This window comes from Haliaeetus leucocephalus, unplaced genomic scaffold (assembly GCF_000737465.1).
Source record: "Haliaeetus leucocephalus isolate CR32 unplaced genomic scaffold, Haliaeetus_leucocephalus-4.0 Scaffold373, whole genome shotgun sequence".
In the NCBI taxonomy this organism is placed as follows: Eukaryota; Metazoa; Chordata; class Aves; order Accipitriformes; family Accipitridae; genus Haliaeetus; species Haliaeetus leucocephalus.
This window is the reverse complement of record NW_010972809.1, coordinates 5,162,510-5,188,314: the sequence shown is the minus strand read 5'-3', so window position 1 is coordinate 5,188,314 and position 25,805 is coordinate 5,162,510. Positions and strand designations below refer to the sequence as shown.

The window sequence follows — 25,805 nt, the reverse complement described above, 5'->3', positions numbered from 1 at the left end:
CTCTCTACAGCTTGGTGAGGTAGGTCTAGCATTCAGTACTTGTTTAGGTATTTTCCAATATTGCTTTATCATTCTATAGCCATATATGGGCCAAGTCTTTAGACCTTCCTTGTGTAGTATTTATCAGTAGATTGCTTATATCCTACTACCAGGAGTTAAGTTCTCATTGCTATTATAAATATATGCACATTACAGACCTGAGGTAACTCTTAGGTAGAAGTGAGTTCTGAAATCCTTGTAGGAGAGCGTGGTGTTCTTCACAAAGCCTGATCTGTGCTTTCACTCTCATCTTTCTGGTAAGGAACCAGCCTAATAACCTGAAAGCCTGGTGCTGCTCTGCTTTAGTCCTGCTTTTAGCTGCTTGTGTGCTTCAAGCATATGCCAATAGTGGACGTTGCATTGGGCAAACAACTGTAACTGTTGTTTTAAGAGTATGAGGCTAGGAGACTCATCTATAGAAAAATGTCAAGTGAAATCTACTTCTCAGTAGTTTTGGCAATATGTGTTACTCAATACTTCAATAAATCCTACTTTATAGCCAGTATTTTATGTGGTATTACATGTATTATACAAGTAATAGAACACAAGGTCTTCTTTTCTTCTTTACTATTGCATAGTCTTAGGAAAAGTTAGAGCAAATAGGCATTTCAGGTTTCCAGGGCAGGAGAATTGAACACAGCTCACATAGTATCTATAAAGGATGGTGTTTTCTATCTGTTTCCTCCATATTTGGCCACCCAGTCTGTTCTTCCATGTACTGGTTGAATTGTTGGTGGGCGAGTTAAAATACTCATGTTTTTTGCTGCTGAGTTGAAAGTAGGACCTGGTAACTGAGCACGAGGAGCTTTGGTTTTCCAGGAATAATCTGAAAGGAACAAGAACTCATAATTAGTTATGTCTCAAAAGGTATTTTACTCCTTTACAGATAAAAGAATGAGAGCTTAAAGGTGACTTGTGGTACTCAAGGATGCTAACACAGCAGGATGCTTTGGTCTCTGATATGCTGTCCATGCTTGTTTCCAGATAAAGTTAATGTTTCCTATAGCTTGTATATCTTATTAGTAATTCTCATCTACTGGGTACTTGTTTTGCAGCAATCCCTTGAGAAAACATTGAGGCTGAAATTCAGAAAAACTGATGTGTATGTCTACAAGTCTATCTCCTATTACAAAACTGCTACAGAATGGAAGTGTTCTTTCCTCTATCTCAAATATTTTAAAAAGCATGTAATTATAACATTGATAAACTTATTAAGACCCAAACAGCCTAGACTGAAGGACAGCTTCTGGAGATCCTCTTGTTCCTTTTGAGACTTTATGCCTTTTATTCCCCTCCTGCTTAGCTGAGAACTCCTGGTGTACCTGGTGGCGAGTCCTCTTCATCTCCATTTCATGTTTCTCTATTGACTTCATAAGATCTGTTCCAAGTCCGCAGGTTTTTTTTATCCCTTAATATTGGCATTCACCTGGTCTCAGGCACTGGGTGTAGTGCACTACTGTCTTCCTGGCCTTCCTACTCAGATTCACCCTTTCTGCATTTCAGATGATAGTAACTATTTCCTCAAGCTTCATGTGATTAAAGTAATTGTCTTGCTGCAGGGGCTGACAGCTCATGGTTTTCTTCATGTTCATCACCAATTCAGCCATTTTCCCAATCTTTAAAGTCAGTCATTTGGGACCTCTCTTATCCAGACTTCTGCTATACCTTACCATTGATTCCTTAGCATTCCTAAAGTATATCCTGCCCCTTCCATTCCTACTTCCGTAGTTTAGTCTTCTTTTTATAGGTATTACTGATATCTTTTTTTTTTAATTTAAGATGTTATGGATAAAATAATTTTTTCTGTGTGTGTGGCTATGTATCATTCTGTTTCTTATGGAAAACCACCTATTTTTGGTGGTATTTTTCAACAGTGGGTTGAACCTGTTAAGGAACAGGTGAGAATCAAGACATTTAAAAAGGGAGGAATCTCAAGGAACTGAAACTGGGGGTCAGGTCTCCACCTCTTTGAAAACTAATACTGTTCCTTTTTATTGTAGGCTGACATTCCCTATCTTTTACCAGCAAGTACCATTCCAGCCTACCCTCTCTTGGCAATGAAGGTCACTTTTCTCAGGTCTTGGCATTTTCCTCAGAGAAACTGATCTTTTATACTACATTAAATTATTTAAATTATGGCATTAACAAATGAAGAGAGCAAAAACAATTAAGAGCATAACTTATTTCAGTTTGGATAATACAAAGCAAAGGGTCACCAAAAATGTTAATTTAAAATATTGACAGATAGGAGATAAAACCTGCCATTTGCTTCATCCTTATCTCTCTTCCCATGCAAGTCTGCAGAGTTTAGGTTAAATATGAGGGATTTAAGCAATAGGATTCTTGCTCTTCTACAGGACATGGAAGAGTCTCTTAATTGACCTCCATCTGCCAGCCTTTCAGACTTTCACTACACATTTTCCATTTCTAATTACAGATTAACAGTGAATTTATTTCCCTTTGGATCACCATACGTAATTCCTTTTCATTCTCACTATTCACAGCAGTCTAGAGATAGCTGCAGATTTTGTCCTCCTGTGAACTTCTTGATCCATGCACTGTGACAAATCAAAACTCTCGCTGTTGCGTTTCAGCAGTGAGTTGATAAGATAATGAAGTGCAGCTCCAGCCTTCCCTGGTGGGCTTATGATCAACTCAGACTATGCGTACACTTAAGCGTATTTTATATATGCGTGCCATATCTTTCCTTCCCTCCCTCTCCTCAGAAGTCACTTGCAAGTTCCTAAGGGGAACAGGTAACTCAAAAGAGCAAGTCAGCAAAAAGACAACATCATTAAGCAGGACCATATCAGATTGGTCTGCCATAGGCCTTTTAGTTAAACAGTTCACAACTAGTTTAGGGCCCTACTATTTCCTCTGAAGTAACTAGAGAAGCATGCTGTTGGGTTTGGATGACAGCTCTAAATCTTCATGTACAGACCAGTTTCTCCTGCACCCTGAGTACTTCTGTTCATCTTCTCTGAATTGGAAACATATCAATGAAGAAGGTGCTCAGAATGTCATCCATACCGTAGAGGATCCAAGGTAACCATTCAGAACAGAGTTCACATTGTTTTTAACTGATGAATGGAACAGTCTTTTAATGTGTTTGTTAATATAATGTACAGCTATGTCTTTACTGTATCATAGCTATTAAGACCTGGTTGTTTGTATTCTCATTCGGCTTTTACTTTCTACAGTGTAGCAACATTGAAAGTTTCACTTCACAAAGCACTCATGGGTACCAGACTAGTATCATTTCAGTATCCACAGACTTACACAGCTGACACAGTAAGATGAAGACACAGTGAAACAACCACTGCAGAAACCACAGGGCCGGTAAATAAGAGAAAATAATTTTGATTTACTGCTTATACCATATCTGTAACATTATTTGTGTATTTACTAAGTTGCTTGATGATGGTCTTTGCCTTTTTTGAAATTGAGGCCACTGTAAGCATGGATCAGCATCATTCAATTGCATTAAGTGACATTAAACTGATTAAAGACCCACACAAGACAGCCCCAAGCTACACAAAAGTCACTGTCAAGAAAATTCTTCCAAATCCACTCAAATATAAGACTTTTTTTAAAACTTGAATTTTTCTATTTTGCATACTTACTAGTTGGTGACTGTATCAGTTCCTTCTAGCTACATAAATCATGGATTTTTGTGTCCAGTCTACATGACCATGTACTGTAGAGTTGTGGGGTTACATATTTTTACAATTCTGCTTAGCCCTTCACCACTAATGAACAGTAGTTTAGCAAATGGTCCAAACCTCCTAGAATTACGAAAGGTTTGCACCTTTATTTTCTCTTTTACCTAACAAATAATAGTAGCAATAGTTTCTCTAGCTATCAGGACTGCCTCTGGACACCTACATTCATTTCACTTATGTTAAGAACAATTTATGCTCAAGAATTTTATTTATAAAACTTGAGGAAAACCTTACTAAGGGCTAATAAGTCTTTTAGGAAGCATGGGAAATGAACATTTCTCTTTGTCTCAGATATGTATGGTAAAAGGATGTTTCTTACCTGATACGGGTGCAGCAAGAGGAGCTAGCTGTATCCGTTGTCCAGCTGATCCAACTTCTTTTTTATGAAAGGAAGGGATATATACTCCTGGTGGGTTGTAAGTAGCACCACTTACAAAGCCAGGATTTCCTGTTGACATTACGGAGTTTTAGTATTTTCAGTTAGGTTCAAAAAACCTTGCCTACTTTTTATAGTCACTTCAAAATATATTTGCAGTACCACAAGAGTACTAAGTAGGAGTGTTCTTTAAAATCTCCCTAGTGCTTGTCTGTTGGAAGAAAATACATATTCATTGTTTGCTTTGTATATTAGCTGGACCCTTTACAGCACTTAACAGACTTGCTAAATTGCAGATCCAGTACATCTGATCAGGATAGTCAGGAGGAATAAAGACAACAGAGCAGGATGAACATTTCATTAGTACCTTCATTAAACTTAGACCATATAGAAAGGTTTACACTGAGTTTGAGAGAAAGGATCTTACCTTTTGCTTACAGCTACTTGCTTTACTGGAAGCTCATTTAAGTGCTTCAGTATATGAAAACTAGTGCTCAACAGTACTCTTGTTCAACATGTTCGGCCTTAATCTATCTGAAGTAATGGAACCAAACTTCTCTTGTGGGAAGTGGTGCACAACTTGAAGTTGACTCAGCTGGTTCCACAGTTAAAGGCCTGCTATGAAAGTCAGACCTAATTACCCTTTTTCTTCAACCCGAGTTATAATTCTATTGTGCCTAGTTTTGGTCCAGATCTTTCTTTAAAGCAGTGCTACCTTGGGAAGGTTGACATAACCATCCTCATTTGGAAGCTGAGAAACATTGTGCATTTACAGACAAAATTAGTACTGAAATTATTGTCCAATGCCAGAGGGATCTGTTACAATACTTAGACTCCCTGCTCCAAGGAAATTTCTTACCTTCTCTATGTCTGTCATCACTTGGGACAGTGTTAAGACCGTGCTGGCACAATGTCCAGAGAGAAATGCTTTTCTCTAGTGATGTGGTTCTATATTCAGTAGTATTAAATTTGTGAATTACAAGGCCATACACAGTAGTTTTAATTTGATCTTTATCAAATGTGAGCATTTTTATATTAATATTCAGCATAGTTTCAATGGTAGTTGTAGTAAAACATGCAATATCTGATTTGACAGTTTTTCTGTCTCCTAAACACCTGTCCTCAGTACAATCCCAGAATGTTCCTCTTCACACAGACACTCCCAGTCCTCTGTGATAATTTCAGAGCTCAGGGCAGAGGATCTATAAGCTGCAAAATTGGTCATGTACAAACTCCAAAAGGTATCCTCAGCTAGTTACAGCTGTGTTCGGTCATTGCATATGTCCCTGTTCAGGAGCATTAACAAAAAGCATTCAGCTAACTCAGTTTTGCCAGTCTCCCCAAACTTCTGTCAGTTCTGCAAATAGTTAAATCTCTTTGTGGCTTCCCTGTGTCCAGTTGATGCCAGTCTCCAGTACAGTAAAGAATGACACAAAAGTCCTGGTGAAAAATACAACTTTAATAAAGTATTCTAATTAAAATTTAACTTTCTGGTAGTCTTTAAGTTGTTCTTCCTTTTCAGGAATTTGCCTGAAAAACAAAACAACACAGTTTTAGTGGTTTGTTCACCTGCCTGTGCATATACACACACATATTCTATTATTCCCCTAGTTCCTAATTATTTCACTGGGAGTGGTTCATACCACTGACAGTTCAGTAATATTCCTTAAAATTCTGAGGTCTGAAAATAAGAACATGACAGGCCTCAACTAATATAACCTCAAAAAGACTACTTCTGTCTGCTTCTTATCTACAGCTCAGCAAAGCTGCCTATCTGTCAAAAATTGCTCACCATTTTTTGGTTCTCCTTACCTCTCAGTGTCCAACATCCTTTATGAACCCTTCTGCAGGAAATGGAAGAGTGCAGCCAGGAGGAACAGTCTAGGTGAAACAGAGGGGTCTGGAGGGGTGATCTTCTGTTGGATGAGAACAAGGGAAGGAGGAAAGAAAAAGTTCAATATAACAGAATAACTACAAATAAATAAATTAAAAAATCCTATTGAAAAGCACAGTTCCTTACCTCTGACCACTGCCATACAAAAGAAGGGGTTCCTGCTATAGAAGTATTCATCCATCAGGCATTCAGGAGGTCTGGCAGCAAGTGTGTAGGCAAGCACTCATGGCCATGTCAGCAAGTGCAAGCATGGCCCAGGCTGTATCCCCCACCTCAAGCAACACACACCTGATTCTTCATACAGGATAAAGTCCTTGAGTTGTTTGAGCTGGGTGGCGAGTTCAAAAAACCCTATGAATAGTTGCAATGAGACATACCACACAGGCAGGACACACCAGAGGGGCCAGAAACTCAGGGGGAGGTGAAACATTCCAGCAGCTTTACAATGCTCCCAGCGAGCAGTGTGTTTAGACACTAACTAGGCTGCCTGGAAACCTGAGTTTCCACCCTCTTACACTAAGGTAACTTCACCAAAATTGGTGCAACTACAGCACTGTAAAATCAGTGTAACAGATAGAGAATCAAGAATGCAGTCAATGGTGCAAGTCCCAGGTGCTATTACGAACAAGCAGTCCTTCAGGAGAGATGCATATGCTTCTTCACGATTGCTTCTTCACCATTATCCAGCAACAATGCAGTGACATGCTGTGGATTATAATTAGGGTAATAAAATATTCTCTGTTTTTTAAAGCACAGTAAGTGCTAAGAGTCCAGCAAGGTTTGACAAAACAGATTACAACTGAAAATGAAGTATATGATCATCTGGAATCTGCATAAGTGCAATTTTTACAAGAAAATGTAAAACAAACAGGAAATGTGCAAAGAACCAGGCTATAATTGCTATAAATTACCTTTTGGATCCTCTAATTTTTCATTCAACCTTTCTTTGCATGATAGCTTTTCAATAGGTATAATTAAGTTCTCATCTGTAGACAAGGAAAATGAAAGGAAGAAAACGATGGAAAGACAGAACTTTAGAAAAAGTGTATGAAGAACATGGCTAAGTGATGTAAAAGAAGCGAGGGAAAACAAAGCAAGAAAGAATAAATACCTGACATTTTTGTAACTATAATGTCTTATTCCTATGTTTTCTCAAGCAGGAAATGTTACTCTAACAAGTTACTTTACAAGGTCCTTTCTAATAATGGAATAAAAATGTGATTTACCAACAATGCAATCACATTCCAGTCACACAAATACATAGATCACAAGTTTAAGCACTCGGGCATATCTGCAAAGTTGACTGATCATAACCTTACAATTCTTCATAAATAAAGCATTTATAACTATTTGTTCTTATCTTGTTTCACCTTAGAACAATGTTGTGGATGAGATAAAAAAAAAAACCCAACACTTAAATAAACTAAACATAGTTACTTAAACAGTAAACAGCACAGTGTCAAATTTCAGTTGTGTCAATATGAAAACACATAATTTACAGGTGTTGTGTTTTCGTGCTCAGTGCACCAGCCATCCTGGTTTCATGTGTGTCTGTCTTAAATGTTGTTGCCTCCCCAGTATATGAAACATCACATGCAATTTAAGATACTGATGGAAATAATACCAAGTATTTTCAAACATACAAAAATGATCAGGTTTAGAGGTTTTTTTTCTTTAAACTTTTGGTAGATATCTAAAGTAAGCCAGTAAGACAACAACAGGATTTTTACCATTAGCATTCATCTTAATTTTATTTTCAATGCAATTCAGTAGGAAGATGTCTAGCTTATTGATGCATACTTTTGGAAACAGCTCTTCGCTTTTTTGTGCCTAATTCTCTTGCAAGACTATCTTAGGAATATATTAATTACTTCTGAGGCACCCAGATACTGTATTTCAGAAAACAAAAAGGTACATATCATGATTGCTTAAAAAAGTCTGTTCTATTCCATCAAAATTCTGGTAGGTGCTGTTATTTTTCCACTTCCTAAAATCTTTCATATAATTTCAGATGAACAACTTGCAGCTCGCCTGACTTTCAGAGGGAAAATCAGGTTTGTTGACACTGCAGAATGGCTACTAAAGTTCTATTAAAAAGGGGTGCAGCATCTGTATGTAAACAAACCTTCTGAAGTTCTTTCTGTACAAGCATGTAAGGCTTGGCAGTTTATTGGCATTAAAGTATTTGGGAGTGACTCATGCTAGCTGGACAATGACTGCAAAGTTGTTAACAAGGTAACCTCCCATAACAGGGTGACAGGACTGTGTACTTAAAGTGTAGGGCTTGGTGGTCAGAAGACAGATTTTAGTCTTGAGTCTGATGCTTTCCTCAATGAAATCTTAGATAAGCTGTTTAACTAGTCTTAGTCTTCACTCTACAAAATCCTGATAATAATGTTCTTCACAAAACGTAGTACCAAAAGGCACCTTACTGGAGGTTCCTTGCTGAAGATAAGGGGACTTTTCATGCAGCAAAGTATTTAGGACAAAGCTAGCAGATTGTTAAAAGACATGTTTAGAATATTAGGCAGAACTTTTATTACATGAGCACACCACCCACCATCTTGTTTTCACATGTGAGACTGCTGTTTGATAGTGTTCCATGGCACGCTGACCAGGCAGTAATGAGGTCAAACTATTTGCTTAAATTAACACAGTAAAATAATGGTCTAAGAGGTTTATGGACAAAGTTTATCTTGACAGAACTTTATAAAAGGGGCTGCTCTATCTTCCTTTATGCTCTGAAAGCAAAATACATAGTTTACATATGAATAAGCTGTTATTTTAAGAGTCTGTCATTAAAACAAGAGAAAAAAAAAAGCCTAGAAGCTAAGCCTGACAACAGAAGTTAAACCAGATGGTCTTAACTAAATCAGTTAAATAAAGTATGATGAGATACAATGTGACCACTTTTAATTACACTTTTACCTGTAGTATTTCTGTTGAAAGTCACTCCTCCTCCCGTATGTGCCAGCGGTTTAGAAAAGAAGTGGTTGTTCCAGGTTCCATGCGATGCTTCTCTATTGACTGCTGCTAAAGAGACACTCTTGGGGTTTACACCTTAGAAAACAAATTATGGAAAATGTTATAAACATTAATTTTCAAACATAATTCAACCAATGAAAAATTGTCATTTCTAGAACAGTAAAACAACACTGAATTCTTTGTGGTATAATGTAAACACCATTAATGTAAAAGAACAACGTCCATTGATTAGGTTAGATTTTTCAGCGAAACCACGAAAACTAGAGACACTGATTTAAGAACAATTCTCTTGCTTTCAAGAGAACTTTTAAAAGCCTTTTTAGTACAGTTACTTGGTTTCTATAAAACTGTAATCTCATTATTGATATTTTTGACTCTCAAACAATTAACACAAATTAACAATACCTATCAAAAACTAGGGTTCTCAAGGCTGAAAATAAACTATTTCTTCAAGGGATAAGTTAAAAAGCAGGATAAAGAGGTTCTTGTTACTTCAGCATGTTACGAGCATTACAAGAGTTAATGGGATTACACAGCATGAAAGCAGCTCCCAGATCTAGTGGTAACAGAAATAAAGTAATATGGATAAATAACAAATATGCTCCTTGGAGCTATTATTCTCTTAAGTGCTGAAATTAATTATTTTTTACACCTATGCCTTTCTCATTGAAAACTCTACTAAAACCAGAGAGACATTAGAAGCATGCTTAAAAAAAAGATAAGAAATACAGATGAACTTCCCATTTGTGTTACCTTTAGATAGGGAACCTCCCCCCCCCCTTTTTTTTTTTCTGTTTTTCTTTTGGACTTAAACTGTTGAGTCTCTGGGCATCCTATATTTAACATTCAAGAAGTGATTTCATATTCAGAAGTCATCACTGGCCTAATGAATTCCTGAAAAATTAGTGACACATTGTAACAAAACAATTTGCCTGACAATGGGGAATTCTCTGTGAGGCACCTAAACTCTCATACGTGGATTACAGTAGAAGTCACAATACACATACTGTAATTGTGCAAACCATCACGGTAATAAAGAAAAGATAGTAAGTAAGACACCAAGGAAATCATTTGATTATAGACTATATTCAGATACTAACTGAAGGAAACATTCCCTTTTCTCTCTCCTCCTTCCCATTCTTATTCCTAGCAATTACATAATTTCATATTATTTTCCTGATAAAATCACCAGATTTAGACTAAGCTATCTATTTATTTTTAAGGAGGATGATTGCCTTGGGAAGGGAAGCGAGTGTGTGAATTCCCACCAGTGTGAGTGGCTAATAATTCTAAACACTTCCTACCAAGAAGGCTAACTGTGCTTATCAGAACTTTAAGTTAAAAAACCCCCAAACCTCCTGACTCTGCAAAACTGAGAACTATGCACTATATGTAGTTTCTTTAGTCCTCAGATACACTTGCTTATGGGTCAATTAGGATATATTCCTAGGAATCCAAGAGATGTTGCATTCATATTACTAAGGGTTTTACATGTTACTGCAAGCAGTGTTGAGCTCCCTTCCACGTTTACATAGCCAGGAACTTCTGTAATCAGTTGTGATGAGATATATTCCGGGAAAGGCATTTAGTCCAAAACTTGAAAATTTAGCCTGGTTATGAAAAACAAAATTATCCAGTGTGAAGTCTAAATTTTAAATGTACTGTACGTAGATTGTTCACAGTTTGTATTTTGCATATGTATTGACTTTTACCCTTACCCGGTAGATATCTTGATTGTCTTAGATAGTACTGTTTTGCTGATGTATTTGATCTTCCAGAATCACTTGTCATCAGAACCTTATTTTCCTCTCCTGGCTGGATATAGCATGAAGCTTTTGGTTCTGGCACACTGAAAAATCAAAATGTGCAAACAATGTGACCAACAATTCCAGCTCAGAATACCACAAGCTGACCCTAGCCTGAAGAGTACAGTGCTCTTCTCTTATCCTACTTTTATCAGTAGAATTTATTCCCACAAAGTAACAGCCAAATCTCATACCTCATGAGAGTTTGACCTGGGACTTGGAAGAAAAACGTGTATCCAACACTACGGAATAAAAGCAAATGTGGATAACTGTGGCAGAACTTAGTACCAAACTTAACCAACAAATGCAATGAAGTTGGTATGTCTGCTTTCAGTAAAACACATCATTTCTTAATAACACAACAAACACCTAAACTGTACAGTGCCTGAAAACAAATTTGATTCATCTTGGATATTACGGGCACTGTATCAACACCACACCCAAAGCTGGTCTGCTCGTACAGCTCTTTGCATTCTTGCAGAATTCTGGTGACTTAAAATTTAGCAGATTAGTCTTAATCAATCTATGAAGCTACTAGACGTTATTTACTAAAAAAATTGTGATTTTATAATTATAGGACTTACCTGAAAAGACATTCCTTGTTTTTCTTTTCTTTTAACAGTGCAATGCTAGGCTTCTTTGAACATGACATTCCAAATTCAGTGTCATCCAAGCCATCCCAGCTATCCATAGCCTTTACCAAAGTCTGACCCCATCGTCTTCTGCAGCTTTTAGGACCTACTGCACCATTCTGAGGGCCACTAGCTGCTTGCTTCTATTTTAAATAGGGGAAAAAAGCTTCAATTAAATTCTAAAATTTTATATTTTGTATCTAGTTCGCTTCCTGACTATTGCTTAAGAACTTTGAGGGAATTTTTCCCATTGTGTTGTGCCTATTTTGGTCATAGTCTCAGAATGATTTTAAGCACAAAACATAACAGTAATGCCGGTAGGCATTTTGAGTGTAGCTCTTTTGCACTGCCATCCTTAAATTGCTCAAATCTACCTGAAGTAGTGAAGTTAATGTTCTGTTTGCAGACCCAGTTCAGTGCTCAGCCTCTGCTACTGGTACCTTGCTGAACTCATGCTCTCAACAGTGGTAGATGAACTGTCAAGAGGTAGGGGACAGTGGTGCAGAACATTCACGGCAATCATGCTCAGGATTTAGGTGTGCTAACTGCTGTGGCCCCAAAGTAAATGTAGCAAATGAAAGAAATTAGTCAGGCCTTTCCTTAACATTCTCCTCCAAAGAAATTACTAGATTTTAAAACTATCCTTTCATCTGACTGTAGTTTGCTTTCCAGTATTTTCTGAATATCTATTATTTTTAACATACTTTATATTGTAGTTCAGTGAGTATAAGTGGAAAGCAAAATGAAGATTACAAACCAAATTTTAATATTAATCTTGCTAAAAATCTTACGTGTTAAATTCTTACAAGCTTAGGAACTGGATGAACTTTCTCAGGTATTTTCCTGCTTGAGGCAAGCAAAGCTCTCCCTTCCCACTTCTCTATTGTATACTAACAATATTTTTGTGAATAGTTTCTCCAAGGTCAATAAACGACAGGTGTCATAACTACATTACTGCATAAGCATGTCAGTAAAGGCTATTATAAGTGAACATACATTGTTGTTACTAGCCATCTATTCTTCTAATTTGCTGTAAAATTTCAGTAAGTGGCCAGTTATATTCTTAGTCCCTAATTATCTATGTGTATGCCCTCTAATAAAAAGTATGACAATTTTCAAGGGATCGCTTGGTTGAATATAGTAAGAATTTTTAATAAAACCACCTAAGTATTTATTGAAGAAAACTTACCGGTGATGAGATTTTATTAATAGCTGGAAAAAATGGTTGTGCCTGTGGCTGCTGCTGCTGTTTTGGTACTTGCTGGTTAGCTGTATTCTGAGGCAACTGAATTTGCTGGAGGGGCTGGTGGTTAACCTTTGACAGGGGTTGTGGCTGTGTTTTGTCAGGGACATCAGGTGAAGACAGAGGTTCTGGCTTGGATATAGCTTCCAGTTTTGGTAAAGCTGGCTTTGGCTCTGTTGGCTGAACTGGTTTAATAGGCATCTGCTTCTCCAGATACTGTGGAGGAGGTCCTAGAACCTGGCCAACTTGAAAGTAAGGGTACTTCAAAGCCTAGAGAAGAAGATACACTAATTATACTTCAAAAAGTTGACTTTGGTAACCTCATCAAGGATCTAGGCAGGTTTCTGAAGCATTTGAGCAAGCTCTACAGCACAGATGCAAGATGGATGCATAATGAGATCATATGTAAACAGTGTGTATTGATAACTGTCAGTTCCGTATTTTAAACTCTTCCCATAATATAATTTAGTAAGATGGATCCACTTGTACATATTACAGCAGTCATGTCCTTTCTTTCCCTCCTTTACTTCTAGGTTTTGTGGAGTCTTTGTTTTGAGGTGCATTTTACATTCAACACCATTCTACATTCATGCAGTAACAAATTTCAGTCTTAAAACAGGTAGTCTCCACTACCTTTACCATGATTTATTACATGTTGCCACTGCTAACTATATTTTGGGAACTCAATGAACAGCTTTTTTTTTTTTTTTTAAATGATTGCCATTTAATATTACTGGGTTTTACAATTAGAGGATGTTAATGAGCAAAGTTTCTCCTTCATTTTCTTATCACCAGCTTTCCCTGGTTTTGTTTTGCTTTTAAGTATATTAACTGTGGTTGCTGTGCCTTCATGGTGTTTATTAGGAAACTCCAGTGTCCGTCTTCAGGCAGATGTGTATTTCATTCTTTTTCTCTGACCTTTTCATATCCACCACTAGAAACACAGCATGGACATATCTTACCACCACAGCTCCTCCTATGTCAAAACAACACATTCTGCTACTTCTTCTGTGTAGGATCCTACTCTTTGTTAGTTCTCAAAGAGATGTTTTGCCTCAGCTGCACTTGAGAATTGCTGCCTTTGTACACATTTCCATGTATATGCATTAAACTCTCCCTTTTGGCTGTGGATTACACAACTGCTGCAGCTGCTTCCTTAACAACTCATTTGGGCAAAAGCTGGTTATTTGCTTTCATAAAGCGCCATGCAATATTCTATGTAGGGATGCATAGCACCGGACTACAGTTAGATCTCAGTGACTGTAACAATAGATACGCTTTATAAAGTAGAAAGAAACGGTTGCTGTATTTGGTTCCATTTGCTTAACCACTTCTGAATCACTTACATTACATCCACCTAGGATAACCTGCAATATGTCCTTTTTCTTTCACAACTGTATTCCCCTTTTATACCTTCTAAATAGGATTGCATTAGGTATGAATACTAAAAAAATTTAAAAAAATCAGTAGAATGTGACCATCTTTGGTACTTGAAATACGTTTTTAAAAATTAACTTTAATTGTGACCTTTGTGACCTATTGGTATGTTCTTCACAAAGTTCTTTCCTTATGACTTAGTACAGTTTACATCCCATCTCCAAGTAAAAATAATCCTTAGCTCTTTCGTACTGCATTCCATCTGCAGCTTCACAAAAAAGCAAACCTTAATTTTCAATATCCCCCTTTGTACAGATGGGGGAGGAACAAGAAAGCAGCAGGGGTGACTTAGAGTTACAATTCAGGAAACTTGCTGCCCAAATTTTTCTCTATCCTATACAGAGAAAGTTTTAGAATGTGCCAATACAGAAGACAACATTGCAGAAATAACGAAAGAGTTTACGATGTCTGCTGAGCCAGGTTTAGAACTTTCTCTCCTCACTACTCAGTCTCGTTCCCACCAAAGCATTCAAACTGAGGAGACATTTCTCTGGCCATCAGTGTTATGACAATCAATTGGTTTCTGTATCTACAATTTTTTAACAATGCAAGGAAATTCAGTCTTATACTTAATCATTCAGGTGCTCAGACCTGACTTGCTGTAGGTCTCTTCTTCGGATTCCAGTTCAACATATCACTCATAAGCTGTATTGCTTCATTACTTGCATTTGGGATGAGAGTTTTTAGGCTTATAGGGACACATTGTGGGAAACGGAAATTCATGGCAGAAGCAAGATGGTACCCTTCTGGCCAGTCACTCTGTTTCAAAGGAAAGAAAAATGAGTACCAAAAAAAGAACAAAGACTATGTACCTTTGATGTATTAGATCAAATTTAATTTTATGCATCTTGAGCCACACTTCGTCTGCGTAGCTCCTTCCTATATAGTGGAAAACAGGCATTCCTATTTTCCATTACAATTATTACGACACCAGTGAATGCAGCATCAGTCTCCAATGGCAGTCCTTCTCAAACTCTCCTGTAGGTAAAGGTGGAACCATCATTGTTGATACCCTACTTGGACATATTCTATCTGAACAAGAGTGCAGCAGTACCAGGAGCAGTACAGAACATCCCATCTACCACAGAAACGAACTCAAACACCTGGCTTCAACATACCTTCTTTATGGGAATAGCAGAGCTGAGGCCCTTCTATCCAGCATACTACGGTTGTGTAACCATGATGCAGCCTATACAACACACCACTGATTCCACCTTTAAGATCGCCGATGATTAAATTACAACTAGACGCTATTGCAACAGAAAAAGCACCATGACCACCAGAATAAAAACACTCAAAAAAAAAAAAAAGAGAGTTAACTTTCCAAAAGTAAACCCTGAATTCCTTCATTGGTTGATAATTGCATTGTTTGAATACAGAACCATAGGATTATCAAAGACCTCAAGAAATCATCTAGTCCATGCCCTTGTCTCTGCCTGACAGGTGTTAAGTCTCAAAAAGCTTCCAGTTGCTGGCACTCCACAACTGCTCTAAACAGTCTATTCCAGTGCTTAATTATCCTCTAGATTAGAAAACTGTAGGTTTCTCTTATGACAATAAAAGACCATTGCTGAGTGTGCTATCATCCATGGATACCAAGGAGGACTATTTCTTTCTTCTCTCTAGAACAGCCTTTTTATACATTAGAAGATGCATTTCTTCTTTTTTCTTCCGGTCTTCCTTTGTGTAGGCTAAAGGAACCCAAACAATTGAACTCCTGGGTCTAGGCTTTTTAAGTTTTTCTTCTCTGGACTCGTGATTTTTCTCTCTTGAAAGGCAAAACTTTAAACTGGATGTAATACAGCAAGTGGAACAGAAGGATTAGTTCATGTGTCAGTGGACAATACTCCTTTCTCTACACACTGGTATGGTGTTTGTTGCAACAAAATACTGTTGACATACAATGCACTGCATCCTCTTTTACCAGATGTCCTAGCTGGATAGTTATCCCCAGATATTTATGTGATTGATTATTTCTGCCTAAGTACAGCACTCTACACACTACTGAAGAAATTTTTTTTAAACTATTAATTTTATAAAGAAACTCTGAATTCTAATCTTGTCTTCTAACATACTCAATCCTTCCCAGCCTGCTATCTACCAACTTAGGAAGTAAAATCTATTCCATCAGAAGGCCTTTAATACAATTTAAAAACTTCATCAGATGCAGAGCCACTCAAGAGTCCTATTCAATCTGTCTTTCATTTTGAATGCTAACCAGTAAAGCTTACTCTCTGAATAAGGCTTTCAAAACAGGTATGCACTTACCGTGCAGTTTGTTCATATAAATATGCTGATGAGAATGTTATGAGGGACAGCATCAGAAACCTTACTGAAGATAATGTATGATATTAGTGCTTCTCCTCTATCCGCAATGCTTGTTACACTGCTACAGGAGTAAATTGGATTGATTTGATAGAATTTGGTCTTAAGATACCATGTTAGCTATTACTCACTTTTTTATGTACAACGGTTTTAGCTCTGTTAAAACAGTCTATGGTAATCAAAGAACTCAAATATAATTATAAACCACGTCTGGTTCGAATAAGTCTCAAGACTTCAAGTGACTTCCTATTCCACCTCAGAGAATAATTTGTTCATTTAAATTAATGGAGATAGACTCTTTCCTCCTCCGCATCGCCCTCTTTTATTGGAGTTGGTGCCATCCTGTCTGCCAGAGGTAGTGATAAAGGAACAATTTAGAATGAAGTAGCAAGGGCTGTGTGTTGAACTGGTGAAGTACAGGGATAGGGTGAAAATAGTACAAGTGCAAAAATGAAAAATACATTTCAATTTATAAAAAAAATGAATTTGGAATTATTTAAAGTGCCATTGCCAACCTTCGACTAATGAAAATGCATTTCATTAATCTCTCCTTTTCAGATGGTCATCAGCTTTTTCATTAAATTGGCATACTACAAGCGCACCATCACTGCCAGTACTTGAATGGTGCAATGTATTTATAAACAGTGCAACTATCTTATAAATAAAGCAACTTCATTTATAAAATAAATTTTAGTTTGCCTGTCACTATTTACAAAACCCAAACTCACATAAGTCATTAGTATGGTATTATGGACTTAAACAAAGGAAGGCAAATTGGAATGAAGGTAGCTTCTGGGCATAATTCCTGTAATTCCTTATTGCAGGATAATGGAATAAATTAAAATGTGTGTCTGAAAAAAAAAAATACTATTTGTAAAACTATCTGTAAAACCAGACTATTAAAATAACTGCTTATGTTTTTCAGAATGCAGGACAGTACTTCACTTGTAACAAATGCATCATTTGTTGCGATAATTCCTATCATAATATTTAAGTACTCTTCTTACACAGTGATCTCCCTGAAGAATGCCTTAGCATTGTTGTAAGGAGATAAAATTCCCAAGTCTGCCCAGCAGATGACAGGGGGCACAAAGGAACTAATTACAGCTTCCTGATCCTAGAGGGCTGACTTACAGTCTAACCCTTAGGGTCTTTAGGAGAGGCTACAGTTTTCTCTGAAATACTCAGCTGGTAATGCTCTCTGCTTTCCCAAGCAATCAGCTTGCTAGTCAGGGAACGACAGAGTGTAAATAGTTATGATTTGCTTCTGTTAACTACTTACAAGGTTAGAGAAGAACCACAGCAGTCAGCTCAGCGCTGCTCTGCTACTACACACAGTGAAAATCTCTCTGATCTCCCTGCACTTCCAGAACTTGGTTATGCTATGCATTGAAAATGTTCCAGAAGCTAGTATGTTGCTCTTTCACAGATATTCTTAATATACATCAAAATGTTCTTCTTACTATCCTAGACTTGTGAGCTGCTCAAAAAACTTAATATATGTGTTTGAAAACTCAAGACTTAAATACTGCTCATACTACACATTATTTCTGATGCACAATTGTCATAGCAAGCACTGTTTTACACATCATAGCAATTTTCACTTAGTCCTCTAGACTCAATTTTCACTTCCACAACATAGCATCTATAACTCTCCACCTCTGACCTTTTACTCTGTGCTCTGTCATGAGTTTGCACCTGTTTCTCAGTATGTTCTCTTGGATGCTTTCCCACCACTTAAAGCTCTGCATGTTCCTAGCTAAGCTTAATCTATTTCTGTTTTCTGTTCCTCACTTCTCTATTGATAACAGGTCCTTTACTGGAAAAGAATTATGCTATATTTTATATCATTAGGACACTAATGAAATTGATGTTTTCCTCTCTCACCCTTAGGTTTTCCAGATCTAGATACTCTGTGTACAGTTATTTCACCAAGTTATGTTTGCGCCCATAAAGTACTAATACACATCTGCCATCTCTTACATTATTCTCCAAAGAATACTTTTATTATATGGGTTTTTTTCCATTTTATTCAGAATTTTGATGGTAAGCTTATTCTTTTATTGCATGTTCATATATCCATTTGCTAAAACAACTTTTTAGCTGAAGTAAATATAATTGCATACATTTTTATACACACTACCCAAACCTTCCTTGTAATTTTAAATAGTATTTAGGCTGTCCAGAAAATAATTGTTTCCTCTCTAAAATACTGCACATTTTTCCTGCATTACTTTTTATTGCTAATAATATTTATGAGAGATCTGTGTTTGAGATCAAATGTTTCCTTTATGCTTTAAAAGTAAGAAAAGCATAATTTGTCTTATTTATTCTATCTTCTACAAGCTCCAAATTCTGGGTGCCAGCCTAGAAGAGTTACACTTTCAGGAAAAGAAAGCAAATTGGCTGTGGGAAAATGAAATCCTAGGAGACTTCTGATTTTCTTTCCAATATGCATAGCTTCAAAAAACTAAATTAAACAATTTTATCTGTCTTTCATCAGAGAAGAGCAAGGCTACACATAATGGTACGACATACAGCAGATGCTAATATACAACAGACTAGCATTACATGTCTTAATGGAAGCTTGAGAGAAATACAGTTGAGAAAACCCTAAGTCTGCAGGAAACTTACTAAACCAATAATTTATATGTATGTTCTGAAAGAGAGATAACATTCAATGCTTTATAATAATTTTATTTAACTTTCTTTTAAAATACATTCGTGTGAGTTTTTCTAAGTCTTACCTTCTTTGGAGTCCCTAATACTTGGCAAATTTTGAAGATTTCATCTACTTCACTTGTGCCTGGGAAAAGAGGTCTTAGTGTGTATAATTCAGCCATTATGCTGCCAACTGCCCACATATCAATAGGTGAGCTATAAATAGATGATCTTAGCAAAACTTCAGGAGCACGGTACCTATGAGGATGGAAAGAAATAACAGATAAATTAAAATAGTAAGAGAAAGGTAATTAATTAAGATAATGTATTAACTTCTTAATATACTTACCACCTGGTAGAAACATAATCTGTATAAGGTGGCTGAGACCTTAGTTCTCTAGCCAAACCAAAATCTGCTATTTTCACAAGTTCTGGTCCAATACAGAGAAGGTTTTCAGGCTTCATATCTCTATGAAAAAATCCTGTAGAAGACCAGACAGAAAAGAACACAGCAAATTATCTTGTCCTCACTTCTTAAACAGCAACCTCTAATAGAATAATCCAAAATTTACTTTGGGATGTTTTGGAAGAATATAGGGGGGGTTTTGTTGTTTGGTTTTTTTTTTTTTTTTTTCAATTCAACATAAAAGAATGGTAACCCTTCCCCCAACGAGCACACACATTTTTCCTCCAGTGATTATTACACCAAGTGCTCTTAAATTAACAAATGTAAACTGAAAATGAATTGGCTATTGCAGCAATATCAAATAACAAACCAATTTCAGACCGAAATATTTTGCAAAAACTACAACTGCTTTGTCAGTTTTGGATAATGGAAAATTGAGCATCTGACACACTTGATTTATAAAATTCCTTGAATGATTTTTAACTAGTTTATTTATCATTGTGACAACAATTTGCAGACACAGACATATAAAAGATATCAGAAATCTGCTCAGGAATGCCAATACTAGTAATGCAGGCACAGGAAGTTTGTTTGATGCTTCCTGCCGGCTTGAGCACCTATATACCTGGACAGCAATTAAGTTGCTAAGCAAATCAATTCTGCTGTTTAATTGGTACACACAATTTGTTAGAATATAGATAGATTTGACTGAAATTCACTTGCTACAATAAAGCATTCAGTTTCTGCATGCAGAAATTGATGACCACGGTAAGAAATCGGCTGAAATTATTAGTAAAATGTAAATGTTCAAATTTATCATATCTGTCATTCCCAAACACTTATGGTCAAAACAAAATATTAAATATTGTAACTTAGAAATGGCAGTTTTTCTTAAATTCTAATTTTCTCACTTATTTCATGTAGAAATGAGGAAGGAAAATAGGATGCTAATAATCAGAGAACAGTATATGATCTTGATCAGAAAGACATGAAATGGCAATTTCTGGCTATTTGGTAGTACTGAACAGAACTAATTATTTATCTGAATTCATCAACAGGCCTCAGCAGGGTACATGAAAGCCCGAGATCACTGGGAACATTGTTTCTTATTTCATTTTCAGTTAATATTTTGTTGTCTTTGGAAAGTTTTAAGGATACCAATGTGATGTGAAGGACAAGTACGAAATAAAAGAGCTGAGCAAGAGAGTAAATTACTACTTCTAAATGCAAAGGAGCTTAATACCAGTACTTCAGAATGCAGTTTGCAGGCAGATATTAAACATGAGTATTAAAGTTTTGTAAATGCTGTAAAACTTGTTGTTGTTGTGAGCACACAGCACCTCTTATTTAGACTGTGCTTGTAATTCCTAGAAAAGTCCCATCTCTTAAAATATTTAAATCCAGGTTGTATTTGATAAAGAGACTGTTTGAATTTCTTCGTGAACAAGTTATTTTAATATTGTTTTTGATATAGGGTATCATATTAGTTTTAGCATCTCAAGACAGGAGAAACTGCCATCTGTAAAGTATATCATAAATGCTCCTTAAATAGATCTTTTTGAGGAAACAGAAATGCGTAGTATAGCACAGCATACAAGTTTCTTTAGTTTGTTTATTCATCTGGTAACTAAGGTGGAAAAAAAGTACTGAACAGTGTATGAACAGTACCCAATGCTTTCAAAAAGAAAGAGGAAAATCTGAATATAGGAAAACAAAATGTAACTTCAGGTGTGGTTTAAAAATGCACCATACTTGAAACAGGTAAGAATAATTTTTATTACAGATAATTAATAGCCTTTGCTAGATACTTTTGTTCCTGTTATTACTGTGCATTATCTTACTTTCTAAAAAAAGTGCTACACAGTTAAACTCTAATACGAAACCTACCGTGTTTATGGATAAAAGCTAGCCCTTGTAATATCTGATACATCATGTTTCTGATGACTGACTCGGGAAACAACTTGTTTCTGTGAAGAAACAGATTAACAACTTCACATAATTAAAAAAAATAGTGTATTTTCAGCACATATGTATTTCTTCATTTTGCACAACACATCATGAACAGCTGAAAACAGACCCGTCAAGTCTTGCGCACAAAGTAAGACAGATGCAACTAGCTCTCATCTCAAAACTTGCTTGCTGCCAGGCCTTAATTTCACTTACTTTAAGTGCTGTAGAGGGACTTCTCTGCAGAGAGGTTCATGATAACTCTCTGTCTGTAGAAGGTGGTTGGCCAACAGTGTGCTTGACCAGATGAACGTGGAATGCACAGTAACGTAGCAAGGAAGAGACCGCACAGCGCAGCACTGGGGTAGATGTGTTACCCAGTGGTACCCTTAAGGGAACCCTGATGGAGAGCAGTGCTTCCCAGCTGTAGGGTAACATTGTGCTAATATCGCTAGCAGCTAGCTATCTTGGGATGCGAAGCTAAGAGCTTTGCACATTAGGAGATAAAGGTGCATGACAATGTCTGAAGGAAACGCACATTAAAGGCAAAAGAATTCAGCAAAGAAAAATGTTATTGAAGAGGCAGGTCCTATTCCAAAGTCCACCTTGCAAGCCTTGCTACGTACTGTTTGTCCAAGATTGCAACGTCACACAGTTAGTCCATATATAGGTCTTTCTTATAAGCATGCATGCGTGTACATGCAGATGACCATCCCCACCTTAAGCAAAGTCCATGAGCAAAAGCAGAACGAACAGTATTTATCCAATCCTTCATACATTAAAGTGAAGGCTAATAAAGAAAAAAAAAAAAAGAAAGTATTTGGAATTTCTCTCATGGCTCTACACACCAAAGACATGCAAACTGTTGTGTTAACAACAGAACAAACTTATTTCCAAAAGCATTACAATATGCAATATTGTAATGCAGAGCAATGCAGAATTCTACCCTCAGATAAGCAGGTGCAGCAACTCCTGTTCGCATCAGTGGGGCTGCAAGAAGAGCCAAAACCAGAAATTCCAATGTGTTCTTCAAGATAGCATAAGAATCATTAAATAAAGCATGATAGCACGCTATTTGTTCTGTGAAGAGGATGTACCTGTCCTTCATTAACTGATAGAGATTTTCCTTCATGTATTCAAATACAAAGTAAAGGTGGTCATTTTCTCGTATGACTTCTTTCAATTTTATGACATTGGCATGATTTAGCTTCTTCAGAGACTGTAATAGAGCAAAATATGTCTTCAGATAACTCGACAGTGACTTTGATTCCTTATCAGAACTAGGTTTTTAACATGTAAAAGTTTCTAGCACAGAATTTACAAAACACGTCCATCTGATAGTCCATATTTATCTTGTAATCTCCATTTCAAAGAACAACAAAATAGTATTTTAAATTAATTTCAAAATAAAAGCAGCAACAATATAAATAGTAGTTTAAAACATCTGTTTCTAGGGTTTACATCATAGCTGGGGTGAAGATTAACACAAAAACCTAATTCCCTACAATGAAAGACAGTGCTGAAGCTGTAACAGCTCTTGCTCACAGAACTGAATAAGAAAACCCAGCAATTTTTTTGTTATGAAACTTTCATGAACAAGGATTCTCTTACAGGAGTTCTTTTTGGAGATACTGATTATGTGCAATCTCCAGTAAGTCAAACCTAAATTATGGATACCCAACTCCTTTGACAGGGAGTTTTGTATAGACAGAGAATCAGATGCCTGATGGGATGACTTGGAATTTAAGCCCAGGAATTCAAGTGTTATTCTATCATTTGGCTAGCCAAAACTCCCAGTGCTTTCTACAAATGCCCCAAATACAGGATATAAGGACTGGATATACATGTAGAAATCTGCCATTAAAATGAAAGAGCAAGATGGAAAAACACACACGCACACACAAAATCAATTTCTTTATCTTCTCTCAAAGCCAAGAGGCTTGGCTATGAGACATGGCCACTGCTTGAGAATAGTGGGATATTCCACAAAGCAGCAGGAGGTCTAGGAGTGTCAGCAGCTCATGGTTTTGTGGAATCTGTCACCCCCATTTAAAGAGTTCACAGAGTCTGGCCTTATGCTCAGATATTGTAGATGCCCTTTTCCTTCATGCAAACCTAACCAGACACTTATTTTTAAATGTGGTGTGTTCACCACTTTACCTTGACTTCTCTCAAATTCATACATTCATCCCATGAATAGAACTTTCTTTTCATTCTGAAATACAAGTCCAAGATAAAGTATTTTCAGTGAGCAGTACAGAATGCTTTTAGAACAAAAAAATCTCAACATGTCATTTTCCAAGTGGAGCATTAGCTGTATTAAACTCAATTTAAAACGTTCCAGAATACCCATCAGCAACATAATTAAAAAAAACCTCAACTCTTAGAATTGCTAGAAATTTAAGTGTTTGATGCTTAATCACTGCAAACATATTTTTAGAGGAGTAGTTAGCCAGAGAGACCATGATACTCCAAGGTATTTATAAAAATATCAGGGACACAAAATCCCTTTGTATCATTTGAATTGTGCTCTTAATAACAAGGAAAGCAACAGTGACATTGCACATAAAACATGGCTATTTCAAAGCAGAAAAATCACCTCTTTGTGCCCAAGTTGCACATTCTAGGAAAATGAGAAAATTATATTTTTGAAATCTGCTTATTTTGACTGCTTAACATTATAATTAAGCACCTGACTTGATCAGTCATTTTTACAAACCTCTTCCAAGGTATTAAATACCAAATGAAAAAGGTTTCATTTTTTCAAGCAATACTCTCTCTATATATACACACCAGTCTCTAAACTAATCATTATATCTAACAGTGTAATACATTTATTTATAAGTCATGAGCAGATAAACACACGGATATTCGGTGTTGCTCAGATCTTGGGACAGGGTTGTGAATGTCGTTATTTGCTGTGTTTCTGTGAAGTTCTAGTGCCTAGAGTGAAGAGATTTAAACCCAAGATTTTAATTTAAAATAAACGCATCTTCAACCAAAACTGTCCCCCCCCAAATCCCAAACTTAAAAATCACAAAAAAGAATTCCAAATCCTGAAATCATGAGAATGAAAAACACTTCCCACAAAATGTTGTTCCTTTTGCCTAAAAATAATGAAAATAATCAATTGCAGAGTATTTTTTTTTAAACTTAGATTAGTATTATTAACTTAGGTAACGGTACTAGCAGTATATGGAGAAACCTGAAATTCTCAGAAATCCTTAAAACAAAAGTCAGTCAATTATGTTACAATTATCTTTCTGCAGTAAATCCATATATGGAGTAAAAAAAAAAAAAATCTCAGCACATAGAATTTCTGGTATTTCAACTTGCACTTTACATCCTGCTTGCAATTCTGTAGGAATACAAGGAGAACTTCCCCACTCCTCTCATACAATTCTTGTTGTTTTGTAATAATCTTTTTAGGCAAGTATGACAATGCTGACGATTACGCACAACACAACTTCATTAGACCCAAGGAGACAGCCTTTATTTAGCTGACCATACTGTTACTTCGTAGTTATCATTGTAGCAATATCTGAAACTTAATGCAGTACCTAAAAAGATTTGGGGGCGGGGTGTAGGAAGGTATTTCAAATTCTTACAATTTGTATAAATAAAACTCCCTAATTAATCAACTGCACATTCAGTTTTGCTTTTCCTTTGGTGTTAGTCTGACAACATTTTTAGAAGGAAGCATGTCTGAACTGAACAAAAGCAGCATGCAATTTTATAAGCCAAGATAAATCAGTAACTTAGACAAACTGATGTGTGTCTCTATTGATCTGTTAGCTGAAGTCTGACCCACGATCACCTTGTTAAGCATCTTAATTAAAAAAATTAATTTTGTTATGTTGATTTCCTTAAAAAGAAAAGGGAAATTTTCTTCTATTATACACAGACGGCAGACAACAAAGTTAAAAGTGAGAATCTTTAAGCTTTTGCAAGTACCTTTACTGAATTTAGATGTTGCATACCTTTTGATAGCCACAAGTTCTCCTGACTCATTGCTCTTCCCCATCAACACACTGCCATAGGTGCCATCACCTAGTTGTTTCATGATTGTGTAACGGTTCATTTTGGTTTTGAGACCTGGATAGCCAAAAGTTTATGAATTCTAAATGTCTTCTGTTTTATTAAAGGATTCTATACTCTTTGATTTTCTTAGAGAAATCTTCTTCCAGACTGTTTTATGTTGATGAATGTCTTCTCATAACGGAGCAGGATATTCACGAGTCTCCTTCAAATTACAGCTAGTTTGAGATCCAGATATAAAGTTTAAGCGACAGAAGAACATGGTCATTCTCACATAGATCCTTTAAAAAAAAAA

The 25,805-nt window shown here is 36.4% G+C and overlaps 1 protein-coding gene across 1 annotated transcript; it reads right to left on the bottom strand.

Annotated features, from left to right (window-relative positions):
- Positions 1–697: 697 nt before the first annotated feature.
- MAK (male germ cell-associated kinase) lies at positions 698–25,805 on the bottom strand. Its single transcript, XM_010573224.1, has 13 exons — positions 25,453–25,805; positions 23,633–23,687; positions 22,570–22,691; positions 21,413–21,492; positions 19,469–19,601; positions 19,206–19,377; positions 14,725–14,892; positions 12,643–12,966; positions 11,406–11,596; positions 10,735–10,865; positions 8,960–9,091; positions 4,081–4,209; positions 698–865 (listed from the first exon to the last, which is right to left on the bottom strand). The coding sequence occupies exons 1-13, from the start codon at positions 25,551–25,553 to the stop codon at positions 711–713; spliced, it is 1,893 nt and encodes a 630-aa protein (XP_010571526.1). The 5' UTR covers positions 25,554–25,805; the 3' UTR covers positions 698–710.